Source organism: Drosophila erecta, unplaced genomic scaffold (assembly GCF_003286155.1).
Source record: "Drosophila erecta strain 14021-0224.00,06,07 unplaced genomic scaffold, DereRS2 tig00000126-arrow-pilon, whole genome shotgun sequence".
NCBI lineage: Eukaryota > Metazoa > Arthropoda > Insecta > Diptera > Drosophilidae > Drosophila > Drosophila erecta.
Genome location: NW_020825209.1, coordinates 1,267,848 through 1,287,724, shown reverse-complemented (window position 1 = coordinate 1,287,724; position 19,877 = coordinate 1,267,848). Strand labels below are relative to the sequence as shown.

Sequence of the window (19,877 nt, the reverse complement as noted above, 5' to 3'; positions counted from 1 at the left end):
CTTTTGCATTCCCTCGGAAAAGCGGGCATTTCTATTCCGGATGACTCTTTGCCTGTGTGGCCATATTAGCAAAGTGAATTGGTTTTTATTTGTTACGGAAATGTGGAAAATTATTTTCAGCTGTTTGGTCGTTTGGCTGATTTGCATAAGTCGCAGGTGACAGTCGTCGCTGTATTTTCCCAGCCATGGTTTCATTTTCCGCCCAGCCCCGCACCGCCCCACCCTTCACAAAAGTCGCACACTGCGAGATCGGTTTCTAGATTACAGCGAGCAATCCCATTCAGCTGAGTGCATTTTACACATAAGGTGCAATCTGCGGATCAGACTTTCTTTCGCTCAGTGTGCCAGCCCAGACGGCCCAAAGAATTTAAAGCAGCAGCTGTGGCTTAGTCCGATTTGCCTCTTACCATGCATGCACAAAGCGGCTTAGATGGGCGAGCGGTGGGAACAGGACAGGGAACAGCAACCAGATGTGGGATCAGGAGAGGGTCCTTCGACTTGGATTCCCCTTGGAGTCCGCTTGCAGTCCACCACGGGCGACGACTGACCGGCGGTGATAAGACTGGCCGCCCAGATTCCGACTCTCCTCAGACCTTCGTAATAAACACAAGACACAAGACACTTGAGTGGGGCAATTTTGGTTTATTTTGTTTATGTCTCCAATGGGGGAGTTGCGCCGTTCTGTGGTTGGAGGAGCGGTGGGCGGAGGGCGGTGGGGCGTGGCGATCGCCGGCGGTGGCGGTGGCGAAAAAAAAACCGAAAACCTAAGCGGATTTTGACCATTTGCCATCATGATGATTGATTCAATGCATGTTTTATGTCGGGTATTTTTTAGCCCGTTCGACAAGCGATTTCGGTATTTTATATTTATGGGGCTTTTATTTTCAGCAGCTCTTTGAGCAATAATAAATTTTGATGTTCAACAACACAAAGTCACAAAGTCGAAGCAAAACGTTGATATTCAAGATAACCGTGTTAACATTCTACTTAGTATAGGTACATACATATGTACAATCTAAATCAGAAAATGCATACTTATTTTTCTAGTGAATTTAATCAAATGTCGTTGTTATTGATGTCTAAATAAGTTATTTTGTTATTATTTATGCCGACTGGTTTCTTGAAATGAATGCCCGCAGCATAGAATTCGGCATTGTTGGTAGTTAAATTTAATTCACTTTTCATTTCGGCGCTTGAGACTCGTGACTTTTGGCCAGAGATCTCGGGGGAGAAGCACTGGATGCATTTTCCCGACCTCTTCGATTTGCCTGCCGCCCCCATCATGAATTTATCAAGCCCACTCTCCGGTTTTCCCTTTGAGCAGTGTCCTCTTTGGGTTTCCGTTGGCTGCAGGTTTTTATGCATGTGGCCATTAACCGTCGACTCCAGCCCCCAGTTTTCCAACCCATTCCCGGAAAAACCAAAGGCGGTCATCAACATTGCAACATTTGCTGGCTTGACTTGCAGCTGCTCGTGGGAAATCAGTTTAATGGAAATTATAGCATTCGATTACTACTCAAACTAAGCCTACCATGCTCTGCTTTTCCAATAGGTTTTCCCCCGCCTCTCCGCCCCACCATCGCTTTTTCCATCCCACTTAAGTGGCCCGGATTGGGGCTCATCAAGGCAACGGCATCCATGGAATTGGTCCCAGCTCATCGGAGTTTTTGTCAAATGCCTCAAAGTATGCACCAAAATGAGAGGGAGAAAAGCCTGAAAATGCAGTAGGCGTGTTTGGCTTGCAAAATTCTTCTGGCCCGAACAGGTGAGCCAGATATTCCTCCTGTCATTTACCGTTGATGCGACAAACCAATGGACTTGGCAAATGCTCTCAGAGAGCTAAAGCGAAATGGGGGCGGAGAAATTTGGGTCATTACATAATCTTATTATATTGGGTTGCAAATGATCAATAAACGAGGCAATATTGCAGAATTTTGACCACATCATTGATAACAAGCTTTGTTATTTGTTTAGTTTTGTGACCTTTTTAGCCAAGTAAAGTCGTTTTCCCGGTTTTCCGTCAAAAAATAATCCGATTTTTGGTCATAACATAAAAAATAATGGTCCAAATATGGAATGCTATACCTCGATGAGCTCGTAATTAAATTTACAAACTTTTGGCGTTCAAAGTTTGAAATCTTAAAATTTTGCCATTTTTTGTAAATTTTGATGATGTTACCCCTTGCCAAAAATGCGAAAATTGGCCCAAAAGTGAATTTCGCTTAGTCGGCCAAAAAGTGATAGGGATCGTTAGTATTAATAAAAAGCTTTGTAAAACGGTTATTCTTTTAGTTTTGCGACCTTTTTTAGCCAAGTTATGACAATATAACCCTTAGTAAATTTCGAATTTTTGGCAAAAGTCGTTTTCCCGATTTTCCGTCAAAAAATAATCCGATTTTTGGACATAACTTTAAAAATATTAGTCCAAATATGGAATGCTATAACTCGATGAGCTCGTAATTAAATTTACAAACTTTTGGCGTTCAAAGTTTGAAATCTTAAAATTTTGCCATTTTTTGTAAATTTTGATGATGTTACCCCTTGCCAAAAATGCGAAAATTGGCCCAAAAGTGAATTTCGCTTAGTCGGCCAAAAAGTGATAGGGATCGTTAGTATTAATAAAAAGCTTTTTAAAACGGTTATTCTTTTAGTTTTGCGACCTTTTTTAGTCAAGTTATGACAATATAACCCTTAGTAAATTTCGAATTTTTGGCAAAAGTCGTTTTCCCGATTTTCCGTCAAAAAATAATCCGATTTTTGGACATAACTTTAAAAATATTAGTCCAAATATGGAATGCTATAACTCGATGAGCTCGTAATTAAATTTACAAACTTTTGGCGTTCAAAGTTTGAAATCTTAAAATGTTGCCATTTTTTGTAAATTTTGATGATGTTACCCCTTGCCAAAAATGCGAAAATTGGCCCAAAAGTGAATTTCGCTTAGTCGGCCAAAAAGTGATAGGGATCGTTAGTATTAATAAAAAGCTTTGTAAAACGGTTATTCTTTTAGTTTTACGACCTTTTTTAGCCAAGTTATGACAATAATCCCATTAGTAAATTTCCAATTTTTGGAAAAGTCGTTTTCCCGATTTTCCGTCAAAAAATAATCACATTTTTGGACATAACTTTAAAAATATTAGTCCAAATATGGAATGCCATACCTCGATGAGCTCGTAATTAAATTTACAAACTTTTGGCGTTCAAAGTTTGAAATCTTAAAATTTTGCCATTTTTTGTAAATTTTGATGATGTTACCCCTTGCCAAAAATGCGAAAATTGGCCCAAAAGTGAATTTCGCTTAGTCGGCCAAAAAGTGATAGGGATCGTTAGTATTAATAAAAAGCTTTGTAAAACGGTTATTCTTTTAGTTTTGCGACCTTTTTTAGCCAAGTTATGACAATATAACCCTTAGTAAATTTCGAATTTTTGGCAAAAGTCGTTTTCCCGATTTTCCGTCAAAAAATAATCCGATTTTTGGACATAACTTTAAAAATATTAGTCCAAATATGGAATGCTATAACTCGATGAGCTCGTAATTAAATTTACAAACTTTTGGCGTTCAAAGTTTGAAATCTTAAAATTTTGCCATTTTTTGTAAATTTTGATGATGTTACCCCTTGCCAAAAATGCGAAAATTGGCCCAAAAGTGAATTTCGCTTAGTCGGCCAAAAAGTGATAGGGATCGTTAGTATTAATAAAAAGCTTTTTAAAACGGTTATTCTTTTAGTTTTGCGACCTTTTTTAGTCAAGTTATGACAATATAACCCTTAGTAAATTTCGAATTTTTGGCAAAAGTCGTTTTCCCGATTTTCCGTCAAAAAATAATCCGATTTTTGGACATAACTTTAAAAATATTAGTCCAAATATGGAATGCTATAACTCGATGAGCTCGTAATTAAATTTACAAACTTTTGGCGTTCAAAGTTTGAAATCTTAAAATTTTGCCATTTTTTGTAAATTTTGATGATGTTACCCCTTGCCAAAAATGCGAAAATTGGCCCAAAAGTGAATTTCGCTTAGTCGGCCAAAAAGTGATAGGGATCGTTAGTATTAATAAAAAGCTTTGTAAAACGGTTATTCTTTTAGTTTTGCGACCTTTTTTAGTCAAGTTATGACAATAATCCCATTAGTAAATTTCCAATTTTTGGAAAAGTCGTTTTCCCGATTTTCCGTCAAAAAATAATCACATTTTTGGACATAACTTTAAAAATATTAGTCCAAATATGGAATGCCATACCTCGATGAGCTCGTAATTAAATTTACAAACTTTTGGCGTTCAAAGTTTGAAATCTTAAAATTTTGCCACTTTTTGTAAATTTTGATGATGTTACCCCTTGCCAAAAATGCGAAAATTGGCCCAAAAGTGAATTTCGCTTAGTCGGCCAAAAAGTGATAGGGATCGTTAGTATTAATAAAAAGCTTTTTAAAACGGTTATTCTTTTAGTTTTGCGACCTTTTTTAGTCAAGTTATGACAATATAACCCTTAGTAAATTTCGAATTTTTGGCAAAAGTCGTTTTCCCGATTTTCCGTCAAAAAATAATCCGATTTTTGGACATAACTTTAAAAATATTAGTCCAAATATGGAATGCTATACCTCGATGAGCTCGTAATTAAATTTACAAACTTTTGGCGTTCAAAGTTTGAAATCTTAAAATTTTGCCATTTTTTGTAAATTTTGATGATGTTACCCCTTGCCAAAAATGCGAAAATTGGCCCAAAAGTGAATTTCGCTTAGTCGGCCAAAAAGTGATAGGGATCGTTAGTATTAATAAAAAGCTTTGTAAAACGGTTATTCTTTTAGTTTTGCGACCTTTTTTAGCCAAGTTATGACAATATAACCCTTAGTAAATTTCGAATTTTTGGCAAAAGTCGTTTTCCCGATTTTCCGTCAAAAAATAATCCGATTTTTGGACATAACTTTAAAAATATTAGTCCAAATATGGAATGCTATACCTCGATGAGCTCGTAATTAAATTTACAAACTTTTGGCGTTCAAAGTTTGAAATCTTAAAATTTTGCCATTTTTTGTAAATTTTGATGATGTTACCCCTTGCCAAAAATGCGAAAATTGGCCCAAAAGTGAATTTCGCTTAGTCGGCCAAAAAGTGATAGGGATCGTTAGTATTAATAAAAAGCTTTGTAAAGCGGTTATTCTTTTAGTTTTGTGACCTTTTTTAGCCAAGTTATGACTATATAAGCCTTAGTAAATTTCGAATTTTTGGCAAAAGTCGTTTTCCCGATTTTCCGTCAAAAAATAAAAAAAAAACAATTTTTCTCTGTATATCTGATTTTCCGTCAAAAATAATCTGTGTATACTCATGGCATTAGATATAATGGACATATTTCACAAAAAATCCGAAAAAATCTGAAGTATGTGAAGTGAATTTCTGGTACTTTATGTATGTGGGGCTTAGTTGAAACTACGTGATGACTCTAGCCCCAATCCCCGCGTTCATGTAGTTGTGTGAAGGTCACGTGGTCGTACTGCACACCACCCAGCCAAAGAGAACCACCAGCACCACCCTTTCGTAGCCTGTCGAATTTCGACAGTGAGTTTAATGAAGTGCAACGAGAACTGCAAGCAATTGAAATGCATTTGGCATTTTGCGGGAAGAGTACTTGAATGTGGGATAAAAAAAATCTGCACCTGAGGATGCAGTGCTTCCCTATTTTCCAAAATATTTATCGTTTTTTTTTTGTTTTTTTTTTGTGGCAACACCAAGGACCGTTGAACATGCCACACGCATTGGCAAAATAAAAGTAAAAATAAAAACACAAGGATGCAACACCCCTTCATTTTCTTTGCGGGCTGTGTGGCAAAACTGTTCCCACTCTGTAAACTCGGCTGTTAAGTCGCACTCTGTCGACGTCGCTGCCTCTGCCGGCGTCGGCGCCTGCGCTTGTCCTGCCAATGGTCTTTCGGATTTTCCACTCGGTTTTCCCTTCGTCGGGTTGTTCTAAAAATATTTAGAACCCACTTTTGGGACGTGACCCACCAACTGGGTCTCGGTTTTTTGGGACTCGTCGCATTCAGCGATTCGCAGCGCACAGGAGCAGTTGCACAGGGCGTATGCGCAATGCTTGCCCCAATATTTAGCATGGGCAAAAGACGAGAAAGGCCAAAATTAGCATAGAGCAAAAGGTAGGATCGAGTGGAGGGCTTTTGCACGTTTGAGTTGCAAATGCACTTGACTTGGAGACTTCGTTGGGTCAACTTCCTCATTACGTCGTCGCTTATGATGATAATTTCTGGCCACCAGATGGGTCTCCATCTGCACATAGTTCGGCCTGGCAGGCAGCATGGTAAGACACGATTTCTGGAATGGGCGCCTCAACAAGTTGAAGAAGCCAGCTACTCCAAGTTTCCGGAATGACTGACTCGCCAGTCAAAGTTAAACTGGGCTATTGTCTAGTGCTTGAATGGTTATGGAACTTTCGAGTTGCTGGAATTTCTATCTGTGGGGGGGAGATGAAATCAGATATCCAAACTAGCAAGTTCCCTAATGACGGGCAGCAGCTGAGATTCAGAGATTGTAACGTGGGCAAAATTATAGGCTTGATTCCAAGTGCCATAAGCCTGGTGTTCAAACCTCTAGCTAATGTTCAAATTTAACTAAATTAGGCATATATATGGCCTTGATTATATTTGCAGTACTCTGTTTATTGTGCTTAAGCAAGCCGAATAAATATAAACTCAGCTAATGAAAGACAAATAGGCAGAAAAGGTAATGGAGTCGATCAAAAATCAAAATAATACAAAAAGCGTAAAATAAATTATAATTATAATAAGTAATAAATAAAGGAATATATGCCAGTTGGCAACGAGACTCCGCGCAGCGGTTTTCACACGCAATTAACATATTCTCTCTGTTGCATTTAAATTGCTGCATATGGATTACGCGCACTGTTGTCCATTCAGCGCATTTCCCGTCAAACCTGTTCGTTTCAGAATTCAAAGTGCGTAAAACTTGGCGTTTTCCGCTATTTTGCAACCGCGTGCAATCGCAACCGTGCACCTTGAGAAAGGCTGGCAACACTGATTACGCTGTGGTCGCTGACCCCACCCATCGAAGGCCGCCCAAGGCCACTCATGTCCAAACCACCACCCACCACCCACTGCCCACTGCCCATCAATGCCTTCTCGCGCTCCTTTATTAATTACTTGTTTTTCACAGTGCGTTTTTTTATTCAATTACTTGTACAAATTGCAAACGGACAAAAATAAAAATGGCAAGCAAAAAAAATGAGCAAGTAATCGGCTACGTTGGGTCATCAGGTGCGCGAATAAATGTTGCAATTTGTATGATAGCCCCCGACCTCTGACCCCGTCTACACTCCCACTCCCACACCCCCTCCCCCGTTCGACCGACAACTTCAGGCGTCACTTTGCAGTCGCATTAAACAATTAACAAGTGTAATTGATAAACAATTAGCGGCATTATGAGCCAGCCGCAATGGTGATGAAGGTATACCCACATGTGCAAGCCGTATAAACAAAGGAAACTCGGTGCTCAATCCAAGAAAACAAGTTCGCAACGAAGTGTACTCTGAAAAAATCTACCAAAACAGTAATCAAGTAATTCCATTAATACCATAGAATATCGTTAAACGCCCTAGGCCAAACCAAAAACCTGTTTAAGAACAAACGTGAAAATATTCAAAGTATGATTATCCAAATAAGCGATAAGCGTGAGTAAGGGTATTGCATTGTTGTGGATAGGTTGTGAGGCCCATGTGGTGCAAATAAGTATAATAAATGCTTGATAAGGCGAGAATAATTTGTTTATAAAACCCAGCCAATTCTCAGAAAGCGCTAATGACCAAACTACACGAAAAAATATGATATATTAGCATTACTTTTGGACAGTGTGTCGGTACATAAGCATATGCATATATGTGTATACATATGTATATACCAGTTGTATACCCTTTAAACAATTGGCCTTATGTCAACGAAGCTGAAGATTGGGATGAATAAGCAAACCAGATAGGATCATTCAAATATTATATGGTATTTTACAACTAACTATATGTACGCTTATTCATTTAAAGTATAACTATTAGCACATTAATAATTATTAATATGTGTTAAATAACATAATATATCAAACAAATTTTGAAGAATGTTCATGGACCCGATAGCAGTTGGGTATCATCAGAAAAAAACCCCCGAAAACTACAGAATTGCTTGAAAAAATTTCAATGTATAATGACAATTTATAGACGTTATAGTCTATCGGCCAGCCCAAAAAACCAGTCGGATCGTCTACGCCCATCCAATGCAGGGGGCGGGGGCCGCGGGGGTGGGGCAGTAGTCTTGGGTTCGAGACACGCTAAGTGCCGTCTATATAAACAAACGCCAAGCGTTGATCTCCATTTAGTTGTCTAGTCGAGGGAAACCAAATCAGACGATAATGCGCGCATCCACATTGTTATTCGGCCTGCTGCTGGTGGCCAGCTGCTCCTCGATTCTGGCCAGGCCGCAGGAGAGCACTACTCCCAGCACCACCACCACCACCACCACCACTACGACTCCGAAGCCTGAAGAGTCGACTACAACCACAACCACAACGACTACGACCACGACCACGACCACGGAAAAGCCCAAATCGGAGTCCACAACTGCCAGTACCACCACCACAAGCACCACTCCCAGCACCACTCCCAGCACCACCCCCAGCACCACCCCCAGCACCACTCCCAGCACCACTCCCAGCACCACCACAACCACTACTACGACCACCACGCCGAAGCCCGATGATGATGAGGCCGCCAAGCTGCTGCAGCAGTGTGCCGAGCTGAGCCGCAGGAAGAAGCGAGGTGGATCCTCCTCGTCCGAAGAGGACGACAGTGGCGAGAAGAAATCGGCGAAGAAAGAGCGCAAGCAGTTGAAGAAACTGTGCAAGCAGTTGAAGAAGCAGCAGGAGCGCAAGCAGGAGAAGGCCCAGAAATCAGCGTTGTCCGAACTGGCTGATGCCTTGAAAAACTACAACCAAAAACAGAAGAACTAATGTTGTGACAATAAATATGTATATTTTTTTTAAACCTTTTTTTTTTATTGTTTTTAGTGTACTTTATATTACTTATCAAAAAGTATGCCAATAAAATGGATCTTTAAAAAAGAGAACACATGTCCTCACTTCACTTGTGATGTCCTTCAAAACTTCTACAATATAATTTTCCTTATCAGAGGTGATACTAGCCGAAAATTAAGGAAATTAAAAAACACACGTTGTATAAATCCAACAAAACTGTTCGCAGATAGTAGGGTATCCATTTTTGTGTAGATTTTTGAATATGGATTTGAGCATGGGATGAGCACGTGAAAGACCTGCAGCTTTCTGAATAAAATCGAATAAATCTAATCAAATTTGTTTCGATTTTTCTTTCCCTTTTTATCGTTTTTATTGCCGCAAATAAAGCAAAACTAGTAGAAAGTACAAACAAATTTGATTTGTAATCGATTTTAGCTTTATTTGCTTGTACATTAGCACTGCATACGTCAAAATAAATCGTTCAAAACGGGAACACTTTTTTATACACATTTTGCGGAAGGAGAAAGTCCATTTTTTGTAGCATCAATATTTAAGCTATATACGCTTATTCGTTTTCCTGATGAAGCCAATTTATTTGTTAAATCTACGCAGCTCACGACTAACCTCTTACCTTGGCAAACAAGTATTTTGAGATTAGTTATTATTTCGAAAACACATCCGCCAAGCCCGAGCAGTATCTAAATAAAAACCAGACCCACAAGTTTAACGCTGTAACAGCGATTTTTACAAGGGCAGTTCGATGGGAGGAAATAATATAAACACAAAACATAACTTTCCAGCCAAATAGGTTATGTTTATATTTAATTCGACTAGCATAGATCTTCGAACAAACACGTTTCAGTATATTTTTCTTTGTTTTTTGCTTTTCTGCATAGTTGAACCTTTATTGCTGTTGGCCAGTTTTGGCTTGAGGTCAATTTGAAAATGCGGGCTGCGGACCAAGAAAGCAATTTGCATAATCCACGTATATGTATGAGAAACCAAGCGCAAAGAGACGAGAATTTTTTGGACAGCGGCGAAAATCGAAGAAGAAATATGAATGCTAATTAGTTTGAGCCATTGAACTCTGCTCGATGGGCGGTGAGGGGAAAGTGTCGGAAAGTGTAGGAATTACCAATGGATCACTGAAAGAAACCATAGTATTATAGCCCACATGCTCAGCGTATCCAAACTGATAAACGTACTTCTTCTATTTCACGCAAGTCAGGTTGAATGCATAGAATAGAGTTTTCTCAACAAACTGGCCGTGATTTGGCCATGGTTTTTTGGGCAGTGTTTGCCCTGCCAAAATGGGTCGCTCCTAGCCATTCTCCGCCTGACACGCTTTGAACTCGCAGACTTAATTATGCAAAAATCCCAAGCGAAAGAGGCCGAGAAATGATTCTGGCCGAAATGCCGTTAGCCAGTGAGTTAATATAAGCCGGGATCCCAGCTTGAAAGGCGATTCAGTCGATCGAGAAGCGAACAAGAGCTAAGATAATGATGTGCGGCAAGGGATTCGGGATGATCCTGGTCCTGTTTTGGGCCACGGCCCTTTCCAGCGACCTCACGCTGGTGAGCGGTAAATTTTTTTGCCCTGTTTTGCTAGTAACTTGAATGTAATATATGAATGTGTCTCCGCATTGTTTGTTTTTTTTTTATGTTCATTGTTTCCGTGATGCCAAAGGTCAAACGGTGGCGCCGCTGACGAGCTCCACGAGTGCCCCGCCCAAAATGGAGGCCAAGCCCACGAAGCCCATGATTGTGAATGCACCGCCAAAGAAAGTGCAACTCCCGGAAGCTCCGAAAAGCAATGGCAGCAAGCCGCTGCAGGTCACCGGCTTCATCACCAAGTCGGGCAACATCTACGAGATCGAGGACAAGCGGGGCTCCATTGGCACCATTGGCTCCGTCGAGGGTCGCCAGGCGGGTCAGGATCAGATTGTGTGCAACTATGGCAACGTGGTGATCTACAGCGATGTGCCCTGTGACCAGGTCAAGAATGTGCGCGTCGGCGAGGTCAAGCCCCTGAAGGAGGATCCCGTCGCCGAGGCGACCACTGAGAAAAATCAGGCCGATGGCGAACAGCAATCGCAGCAGATGCAGCAGGCGCAGCAGCAGCAGGACGCAGCTGATGGTCAGGATCAGGATCAGGATCAGGACCAACAGCAGTCCGTGCAGCCGAACAATCCTCGGGGTCAGCAGAACAATCGTCGACGTCGCCGGCGTCCGCAGCAGCAGCAGCAGCAGCAAAGGTTGCAACAGCAACGCCGTCGGCGACGGCAGCAACAGAAGTTGCAGCAGCGACGCAACGGCAACGGCAACGGCAACTTGCGTCGTCGTCGTAACCGCAACAACAACAACAACATGAATCGCCAGCAGCAGCGACGTCGTCGCCCCGGCAACAACAACAACAACAGGCGACGCCTCAACAGCAACAACAATCAGCGACAGCAGCCACAACGCCGCCAGCAGCAACAACAACAGCAGCTACGCCGTCGCCGCCCCAACAGAAATATCAATCGACAGCAGCAGCAGCAGCGGCGTCGCCTTCACGACGGCAACAACTGAACGGGTTAAGAAATGGACTAAAGCTGCCCGCGGCCCACCATCTACGACCTACGACCTACGACCTCTGAACACAAACTGCCCGAATAAAGCAACAACAGCAACAAGAACAAGAACAACAACATCAGCATGAACAAACGAAAGCAACATACAAACGAAAGCCCCAAATGGAAAATTCACTTTGAGTTGGTCTTTTTGGTCCTGGGAAATCAACACGGGGCAGTAATTAAAACAAGTGCACTCCACGCTGAGAACTCCTCCTCATGGCGGGCGGTTAGGTGGAGGGGGCGGGGCGGCGGGCAGCTTAAGTCCGAGAATAACTTTAATTCACTGGAATCAAAATAGATGATTCCATTGGAGCCGAGGCGTGGGCGGCATAAAGGGAAGATTACTTTAACCAACAGCAGTTACATTTTTTCTTAGAAAATACGCTTTTTATATATTTTCATCAGGAAATTATCAGTATTTTTTCCGACAACAATGGAAACTGGTTAGCGAAGTATCGAATGTTATGTTGCGGAGGGTTCGGTATAGAATCTCCAATCTTTCGATAATTAAGCCCATAAAAGTTTCAATTTCATCCATATTGCAAACACTACTGATAAAAAAATGGGGAAAAAACGGGCAAACAATTTATTTTGGCATATCAGCATCGAAGTGATGAGAACAGTATTTTTTTGTTTATAGCAGTACACAGAAATATTTTGTTCGTTCCGATTTTCGGTTTAAAAATACACTTTTTAACAGCAGCTTCAACAGCAATGTAATATGTGCTCAAAAACCCATAATATAAACTGCTTTCTAGCTGGAATTGCATGCGCAAAAGATTGGTGCTAAGAGTTAATTTCATAAGTTGGAAATCTACCAAAGTCCCCCACTGTTTTCTTATTTTTTTAATCACTCTCGCATGAGCACGATCAAAGCGACTGCAATTTGTTTGAATTTGGGGAGCGACTTTGTGTTCGGCGTTGCCAGCTTGTCACTTTAATTGTAACTAGATTTTCGACCCCCTGCACTCCCCTACATTCAGATGTATATGTAGGGGTTGTATATATATCTATATATATAATTCTGGGGTTTTTCGGAGGGTAAAAATGAAGGGGTCGCTTGGGGCTGCGATGTCAACGTCAGCATCAGTTACACCAAGAAATTTGCGCGCTTGGGCCCAGCGCGCTTAACACATAAAACAAACAACAGCACGGTGGCGGTGGGCGGAGGGCGTGGAGCTGTGGGCGGCATAAGGGGTGTGGGGGGCGGGAGGCGTGGCAGGTGTGGGGAACGAGAGTGCTGCGAGCCAAGCGCGGCAAGAAAGTCATTCAAAAGTCAACCAACTTTCTTTTGAAACACGTTAAAGAGCAGCAGTGAAAAAAATCCAGTGCACAAAACGATGCAATGGGGGGGGAGTCGAGGTTTAAGGACTAAGGTGGCCAGAGGGAGGGGGTCGGAGGCGGGGGCGGGGGCGGTTAGGGAGCGGACTATGACATCGCCCCCAACCAACTGCTGTTGCTGATTTTCCTTTGTTGTTTGCATGCACACAACGAGCGGCGAAAGGATGGCTGCACTTGCCGACTTGCGCACTTACACTTGGAGAAAAACTGTGCTGCTATACAAAAGAACAACTCAAATGTACCATTTACAGCCTTGCTTTTGGAAGCGTTGTGATGCCTGATGATCCACACACACATTTCCCATAGGCCGATGCTGCCGGTTCGCTGGTTCCCTCCCGAGTTCATGAAATTTTTGCCAGTGCAGCCGCCTTCCAGCAGATGGGTTGCCATCTCTCCAAGGAGCCATCAAAATGTGACGTTGTCGCCGCCGTTGTTGTTGCTCTTGCTGGTGGGTATCGCTGTCATGCGTTGAGCCTGCAAGTTTATCACCTCATTGTTCTTGCACGCCCCTGTCTTCCCCCCCGACAAGCTCCCCCAGCCACGCCCCCATCCATGCCCGACAGCCCAGCCTCGTGTCCCGCCCACAGTGTCCTTATGGCTGTTGCTGTTTTGTGGCTTTATCGCTGACTGTGGCAGTTGGGCGAGCGAACCGCAGCTGCAGCTCCAACTGCAGTTACTGCCGCCGCTGCCGTCGCTGCCATCGCTGCCATCGCTGCCGTAGCAGCAGCAAAATCAACAGCAGCTCCAAGCAGCCGCAGAATGCCGGGCGGCATTTTTAAGGGCGGGGCGGTGCCAAGCTGTATGTGAGGGAGATGCAGGCTTTTGCGGTTGCCGAGGACAATGGCCAAGTCATAAGCGGCGAATGCAGCAGGCATTTAAGCCCCACAACGTCGCGGTCAATGGCAAAAACAATTTTCGGTCAATTAACATTGATCAGGCGGATGTGGCGCGCCTTTCGAGTCAATCAAGGCAGTTGGTTGTCAAGCACTTGGGAAATGCTAAAGCAGCATCAATTCAAATGAATTGATCAAATCAATTCAGTGGCAAATCTTGCAGTTCAATTGGGTTCTATTATTACGACGTTGGCAACTCTACATGTCAGGGCTGCCATCGGTATACGTTTTCTTTGCACTCCTTTGCAAGAGTTACCCAACACACATTTCTCATTAGCCCAGCCATTGGCTGCGGGTGCTTTCGGCACACTTTTATTTTTCGGTGCTCGAGAATGGCCAAAAGAAGCAGCCAGAATCCAGAGTTGACCCCCATCCGCAGTGCCTCGCAGTGAGTTGCAACTAATTTCAGTTTAATTTGTGTCAGTCTTTGCCGGCGTCTGCGTCTGCGTCTGCTTGTGCGTCTGCCGTTTTCTTTATTTTCGCACTTGGCCCGGTTACTTATTATCCCTGAGCGACGTGTAAATGCTGCTAATGACGACGTCAAAAGAAGCCGCCATCAGCAGGATACAAAAGGTCCTTCCCGACATGCCGCGGACACCCCGGCCTTAACGAGTTCCGTGTTTAATTTGCCGGATTTATTATTTTAATTTGCGCCCATTTCGTATTCCACATTTCACATTTCGCATTTCGCGTTGCGGCTCTTTGAGTTTCGATTTCGATTGCGGCACTAGGAGGCACTTTGACCCTGTCAGAGCTCCTGACAACCTGACAACCCTAAGCCAGGGTTTTCTATACACCCACAAAACGCCTGAGAACAGGTCGCACAGTCCGGGGGAAAGTACTTATTTAATTTTCATTACCAGCAGACACAGGATATTTCTGGCACGTCTTGGTTGCCGATAAGTACACGTGCAAAAAATTGTTTATGCTAACTTGAAGGTGAAATGGCGGATTCGCATTTAACAATTGGCACAGTCTACTCGTTTCCTTCAGTGCCCCTTCATTAGGAACAAAGTAGCATAAATATCCATTTTGGTTACAACCCGAGGGCTTTTTCGCCTGCTGATCTAAAAAGCAGGCAAAGATTTTTGCCAGGCGATTTAAATAATTGACAGATTATTCTGCGACGAGCGCCGTTGGCCATCTTTGTTTGTGTAGCCAGAGTTTTTTATTTTTATTTTTTTTCGGTAACAAAACCAACACTACACCCCCTTGCCGCCCTTGGAATCATCAGCAGGAGGTCAATTGAATGGTTTTGTACTCTTGTCCCGGCCAAAGAAACCATTACTTGCTTTTCTACAATGCGACCGTTAAACTGTTTTATCTTTATGCGATTATGTCTGCTGGTCTATCCACCACCCCCCACCCAACACCCCCACCACCCACTGGCCCACCACCCACTGGCCCACTAATGCGTGTGCGTGGCCCAAAAGAGAGGGACGGAGCAACTCTTTGCCCAAAGGATTTGTGTTTAACAAAGTTAAGTAGAAGACGTGCTCAGGCACGTTTCCACATCGCCACCACCCAGCGCCACCCAGCACCACCCATCACCACCCACCTGCAGCACCTCCCTCCAGCGTCGCCGCCCCCCTTGTTCTACATTTGTGCGCTGTCAATATTAGTGGCTGCCACTCGAAACTTTGCACAATGGCATTGGGGTATTTGAAAAACTGACAGATTCATTGGCGGACCGAGCAAAAAATATATGAAGCAATGGGCGGAAAAGTAGAATAAACCAAGGGCAAATACCTTAAGTCGGGATTGAAAATGTGAGGCAGAGAGAAACCGCCAGAAGGGCAGCGATGCTATCGCAATAGCCCATTTAGTTTTATGAACACTTTTTGAGTTCTCATATTAAATATTCTAATTAAGGAACTGACTCGCTAACGCCACATCGACACATACATTTGGTACAGACACTCGAAAAGTGGTCCGAAATCCACTAGACCGTCGTGTTAACCATCTCGGCTGGATCCTTCCATTTTACAGGGCCAACTTGTCTGGCTAAGAAATAAAATATTTTGTGCTAATTTTGTCACGGCCTTCCTTTTTCGGTTTTCCCCGCACTCGTTTTCTCGTTCCGCTCCCCCGTCCAGCTTTTCCATTACCCGATTTCCCCTTTGATTCGTTGCCATTCGCGGAGGCAACAACTTTTTGTCAGTTGTTTTAACTTGGCCTCGGGACAGAAAAGAGGGGTGGAGCTTTCTTTGCCGCCAAAGAAGTCGGAAAATAAGTGGATGATGGGGTTGGAAACAGGGCGGAAAAGGGTGGTGGGGGGAAGGGGACTTTTGTGTTATCTGCAGTCAGTTAGTAGCGCAAAACTTTTTAAACGTTTTCGAAACAAGTTGAAATTTAAATAAACCTTTCCAATTTTTTGACGATGCCATTAACTCTGAGCAGTTTGGTCTCCCCGTCTCTTTTGCTCCTTTTTATGGCCGTCCCTCTCCATCTGACTTTCGCTATCTCTTTCGTGTGACTCGCAGACCCTACACAACAAAATCGCCAGAGAAATGAAACTTTGTGTGTAATTTTGACAAATAAAAAATTTGAAAAATACAAAAGGCAACTGCAACTTTGCAAAGAGTTCCTAGGCCAAAAATCTTCCCTCTTAAGCCCGCTTAAAAAGCTTCCCACCCCTCGAAAAAAAAAACCAGCTACATAAAATCGACTTAAATTTTTATTGCCGGAAAAACCATCAGGCAAAAGTAAATTCGCTAAAATCGCCTTATGGCCCTACATTTTTAACCCACCAACGTCCAAGGTTCTCAACCCACATTTCCCATTTCTTAGTCTATACAGTGATTTCTCCCAAAAGAGAACACTACACTATGTGGGTAAATTATGAACGATTCGCTGAAAGAAACGTTCTATATTCAATAGTTTACTGTTTCAAGTGTGCACTCTATATATACATTTATTTTATATTTTTTGTAACACTACGAGTATAATATTTCGCTCGGCCCTTAAAATAACTAGAGCATCTGACCAGGAAGTAGAGCAAAAACAAGAAGAAGAATTAAAGGAGGCTAGAAGAGAAAACAAGGGGGAAAGGAAAATAGGAATATATAAGAGGATGCAGCCAAAAAGCGGCGTTAAAAAAGTGCCAACAAAATAATAAAAAGCTAACTTTTTACCAAGTTGACTTTGACACATTGGGCCAAACAAACACACAGTTGTTGGAAAGAGATAGACAAACAACTTTAAGAAAGAGACGGCCAGCGGCTGAGGGAAAGAGACGGACGAGGTGGCAAGTTACTGCAAGCATGAAAATGCCCGAAAATAAGTGCAGCAGAATATTTATTTGTGTTGCATTAAGCAAAATGCGAGTGGACATAAAGAACTTATGGAGAAATGTACTCTAAAATGCATATTGCCGCCTGTCAAAGCAGTGAAAACGTGGAGCATTTAATGCATTTATTAAACCTATCCAATGAAAGCACCAGCCGTTCAATTGATATCCAAACAGACAGATAAATGCATACATATTTTATTTCTTCACTTAGGCAAAGCAATTAAATTCTAATAAATCTATTAGCAAATAAAATGCAGTTTTTCCAACTTAGTATGGCGCCATGAAATTGCTTGCCACATTCACCTTTCAACTACAACTTGAATATTTTATTTAGCCAACAAATTTATTGAATACTCTGCGCGTTACACAAAACACTCTATGTGCCCCATTAATTTGCCTTATCCCGGGGTACGTGTAATTAACATCAGCTCATAGCCAAAACTAAAAAGAACTAACAAGAGCAGAGGGCCAAGAAAAGATACGGTATGCGAGTCGAGAACAAGTCGAAACGAAGTGAGATTAATGGATTTAATCGCGAAAAATCAGTGATAAGCTCGCGAATAAATGGTGCCTCATTAGGACCGCGCCCAATGACCGCGCTGGAGCCTCTATAAAAGCCAAAAAACTGCTGCTCACCATTCACAGTCACCACTCACCGCAAGCCAAAGCAAAATGCAGCCTCCAACGCAGTCCTATTCCTGCCCGCCTCTCTGGGCTGTCCTTTTGTGCGTTAGCCTGGCCAGGAGCGCGCCGCTGCAGTCTAATACCTACGTCCTTCCGTTGCCCTGGAACAATGTAGTTGGGACCTTCGGCTTCCCAGAACAGCAGGAGCAATCCCAGTTCAAAATTCCACAGCCGCGTGCGCTCTCTGTGAGCGTGGAGGATGCGAGTGGAGACAGTGCACAGGCGGAGGATGATCTGCAGCAGGTTCTATGGCTCACCAGTGGACTGATTCCCGCCCAGATTGTCCAGCGTAGCCAGGGCCGGAACAATGAGGGCAGGTTCTTTGGGCGCGGCGGCTCCACCGTGGTGGTGGTCACCGGTGGATCCGGCGACGTTAGCAACACTAACAACAGCACGTTTGTAAGCCCAGCTGCAGCTGCAGCCCCAGCCACAACCACAACGGGCACTCGAACCTCGGAGTTTATCCGGGCGCCAATTGCTTACCCGGCCATGCAATACTTCCGGAAGCGGCAGGATGACGGATCATCGCTATCCTATCCGGAGCTCTTCGGCTGGAACGCGGCGTCTTTCTACGGCGACGATTTGGGTTTGAGTGGCGGCCCCAATGGGGGCTACAGTCTGCCGGGAGTGCCCTTGGTGCCAATCACCGTTGGCAACGAGGTGCGCTATGTCCCACTGAATCTCCGGATGTACCGGCAGTTTGTCGGTGATGCCCCCTCTCTTGCTCCCGCTACACTGCCGGCCATCAGGGAGCAGGATGATCAGCTGGAGGACGACGATATATCCGCCTTGGCCATGGGCGCCGACCTGGAAATACTGAACGAGAGTCCCAATGAGGCCAATGGCGGCCAAGAGGTGGCAAGTTCCGGCCACTCGGTCGTCGATTCATCGGGCTTTGGTATTCTTGGCCAGCGGCTGAGACCCCGTCCTTTGGCCAGGAGGCGACCACTGCAGACACTGGCCCAGAATATTCGCCGGGTGCAGTACCTCACGCAGTAATGGCCAGATAGCAGGAATTACCAGATCAACATGACCACAATGAGCATTAGAATTTAACATTTTTTTTTTTTTTTACACAGCGCAAATAAAATGAAATGTAAGTGATTAAAGGTTTCATGAAATCTAAACGCAGCTGATTGACAAACTTTAATTGGAATCAATTGCACTGGCAATCTAAACACCGAACTTGTCAAATGTAAATCTAAATCTTATTTATATTACAGCAGGGCTAAAAATGAAAAATAAATCAATAATGAATATTTGAACTACTTGTCTTACTTTCAATGCGATAGCTTTCAGTTTTGTATAATTCCGTTTTTATCTAGAGGTATATGATAGTTTGTAGGACCACAACAATTTATGTGAGCCCATCTGTGTGCATAGAAGAAGTGCAAAAATGCAAACATCTTTTCGCGAAACTGCACCCATCGCCGCGTTGGCCCAATAACATTAAGTTGATAAGTTTTTCCATTGGCCAGAGGAAAAACTTTTCAATTTTCCAGCAAAGCTTCACTTATTACCCATAAGCATTTTACATGAGCTCAAAAGGAGAAAGTTTTTCAATAGGGGGAAAGCCCCATGAAATAGATGCGCTAAATAGATCGATTTTAATTTGCTGCAAAGGCAATTCAATCAGTTAGAAATATGGTCATTTATGTGTAGCAAGGAAAGAGAGGGTTATGCCAAATTATCTGACAAATGTTTGCGATGGAAATGTAGAAAATCCCAAATGGCAAAATGGCAAATAGTAGACGTTTTTCCACACCCACTCCGCCCAAATTTTGTATGTGTGTCTAATTGATGGCAACATTCTGGGCTCTCAACTGTCAAGAAACTCAATAATAACAACAGATAGACGTAGAGCTGCCCTCCCACATTTCGCACAGCCTGAAACCTGACTGAGACACAATAACAAATTAAATAAATATAAGGAGCTTTTAAGTTAATAGAAAATTCTATAATTGAATTTTATGCCGAGCAGCGTCTGGCTTCCACTTCTGAGGGCCTCCAGAACT

The 19,877-nt window shown here is 43.0% G+C and overlaps 3 protein-coding genes across 3 annotated transcripts; all 3 read left to right on the top strand.

Annotated features, from left to right (window-relative positions):
• Positions 1-8,344: 8,344 nt before the first annotated feature.
• Positions 8,345-9,116, top strand: LOC6550682 (integumentary mucin C.1). Its single transcript, XM_001976724.3, has one exon. The coding sequence runs from the start codon at positions 8,417-8,419 to the stop codon at positions 9,011-9,013; it is 597 nt and encodes a 198-aa protein (XP_001976760.1). The 5' UTR covers positions 8,345-8,416; the 3' UTR covers positions 9,014-9,116.
• Positions 9,117-10,502: 1,386 nt separating this feature from the next.
• Positions 10,503-11,956, top strand: LOC6550681 (putative uncharacterized protein DDB_G0271606). The gene is made up of 2 exons (XM_001976723.3): positions 10,503-10,619; positions 10,725-11,956. The coding sequence occupies exons 1-2, from the start codon at positions 10,538-10,540 to the stop codon at positions 11,606-11,608; spliced, it is 966 nt and encodes a 321-aa protein (XP_001976759.1). The 5' UTR covers positions 10,503-10,537; the 3' UTR covers positions 11,609-11,956.
• Positions 11,957-17,847: 5,891 nt separating this feature from the next.
• LOC6550680 lies at positions 17,848-18,861 on the top strand. Its single transcript, XM_001976722.2, has one exon. It carries the CDS (start codon positions 17,851-17,853, stop codon positions 18,859-18,861), a length of 1,011 nt encoding a protein of 336 aa, XP_001976758.1. The 5' UTR covers positions 17,848-17,850.
• Positions 18,862-19,877: the final 1,016 nt, after the last annotated feature.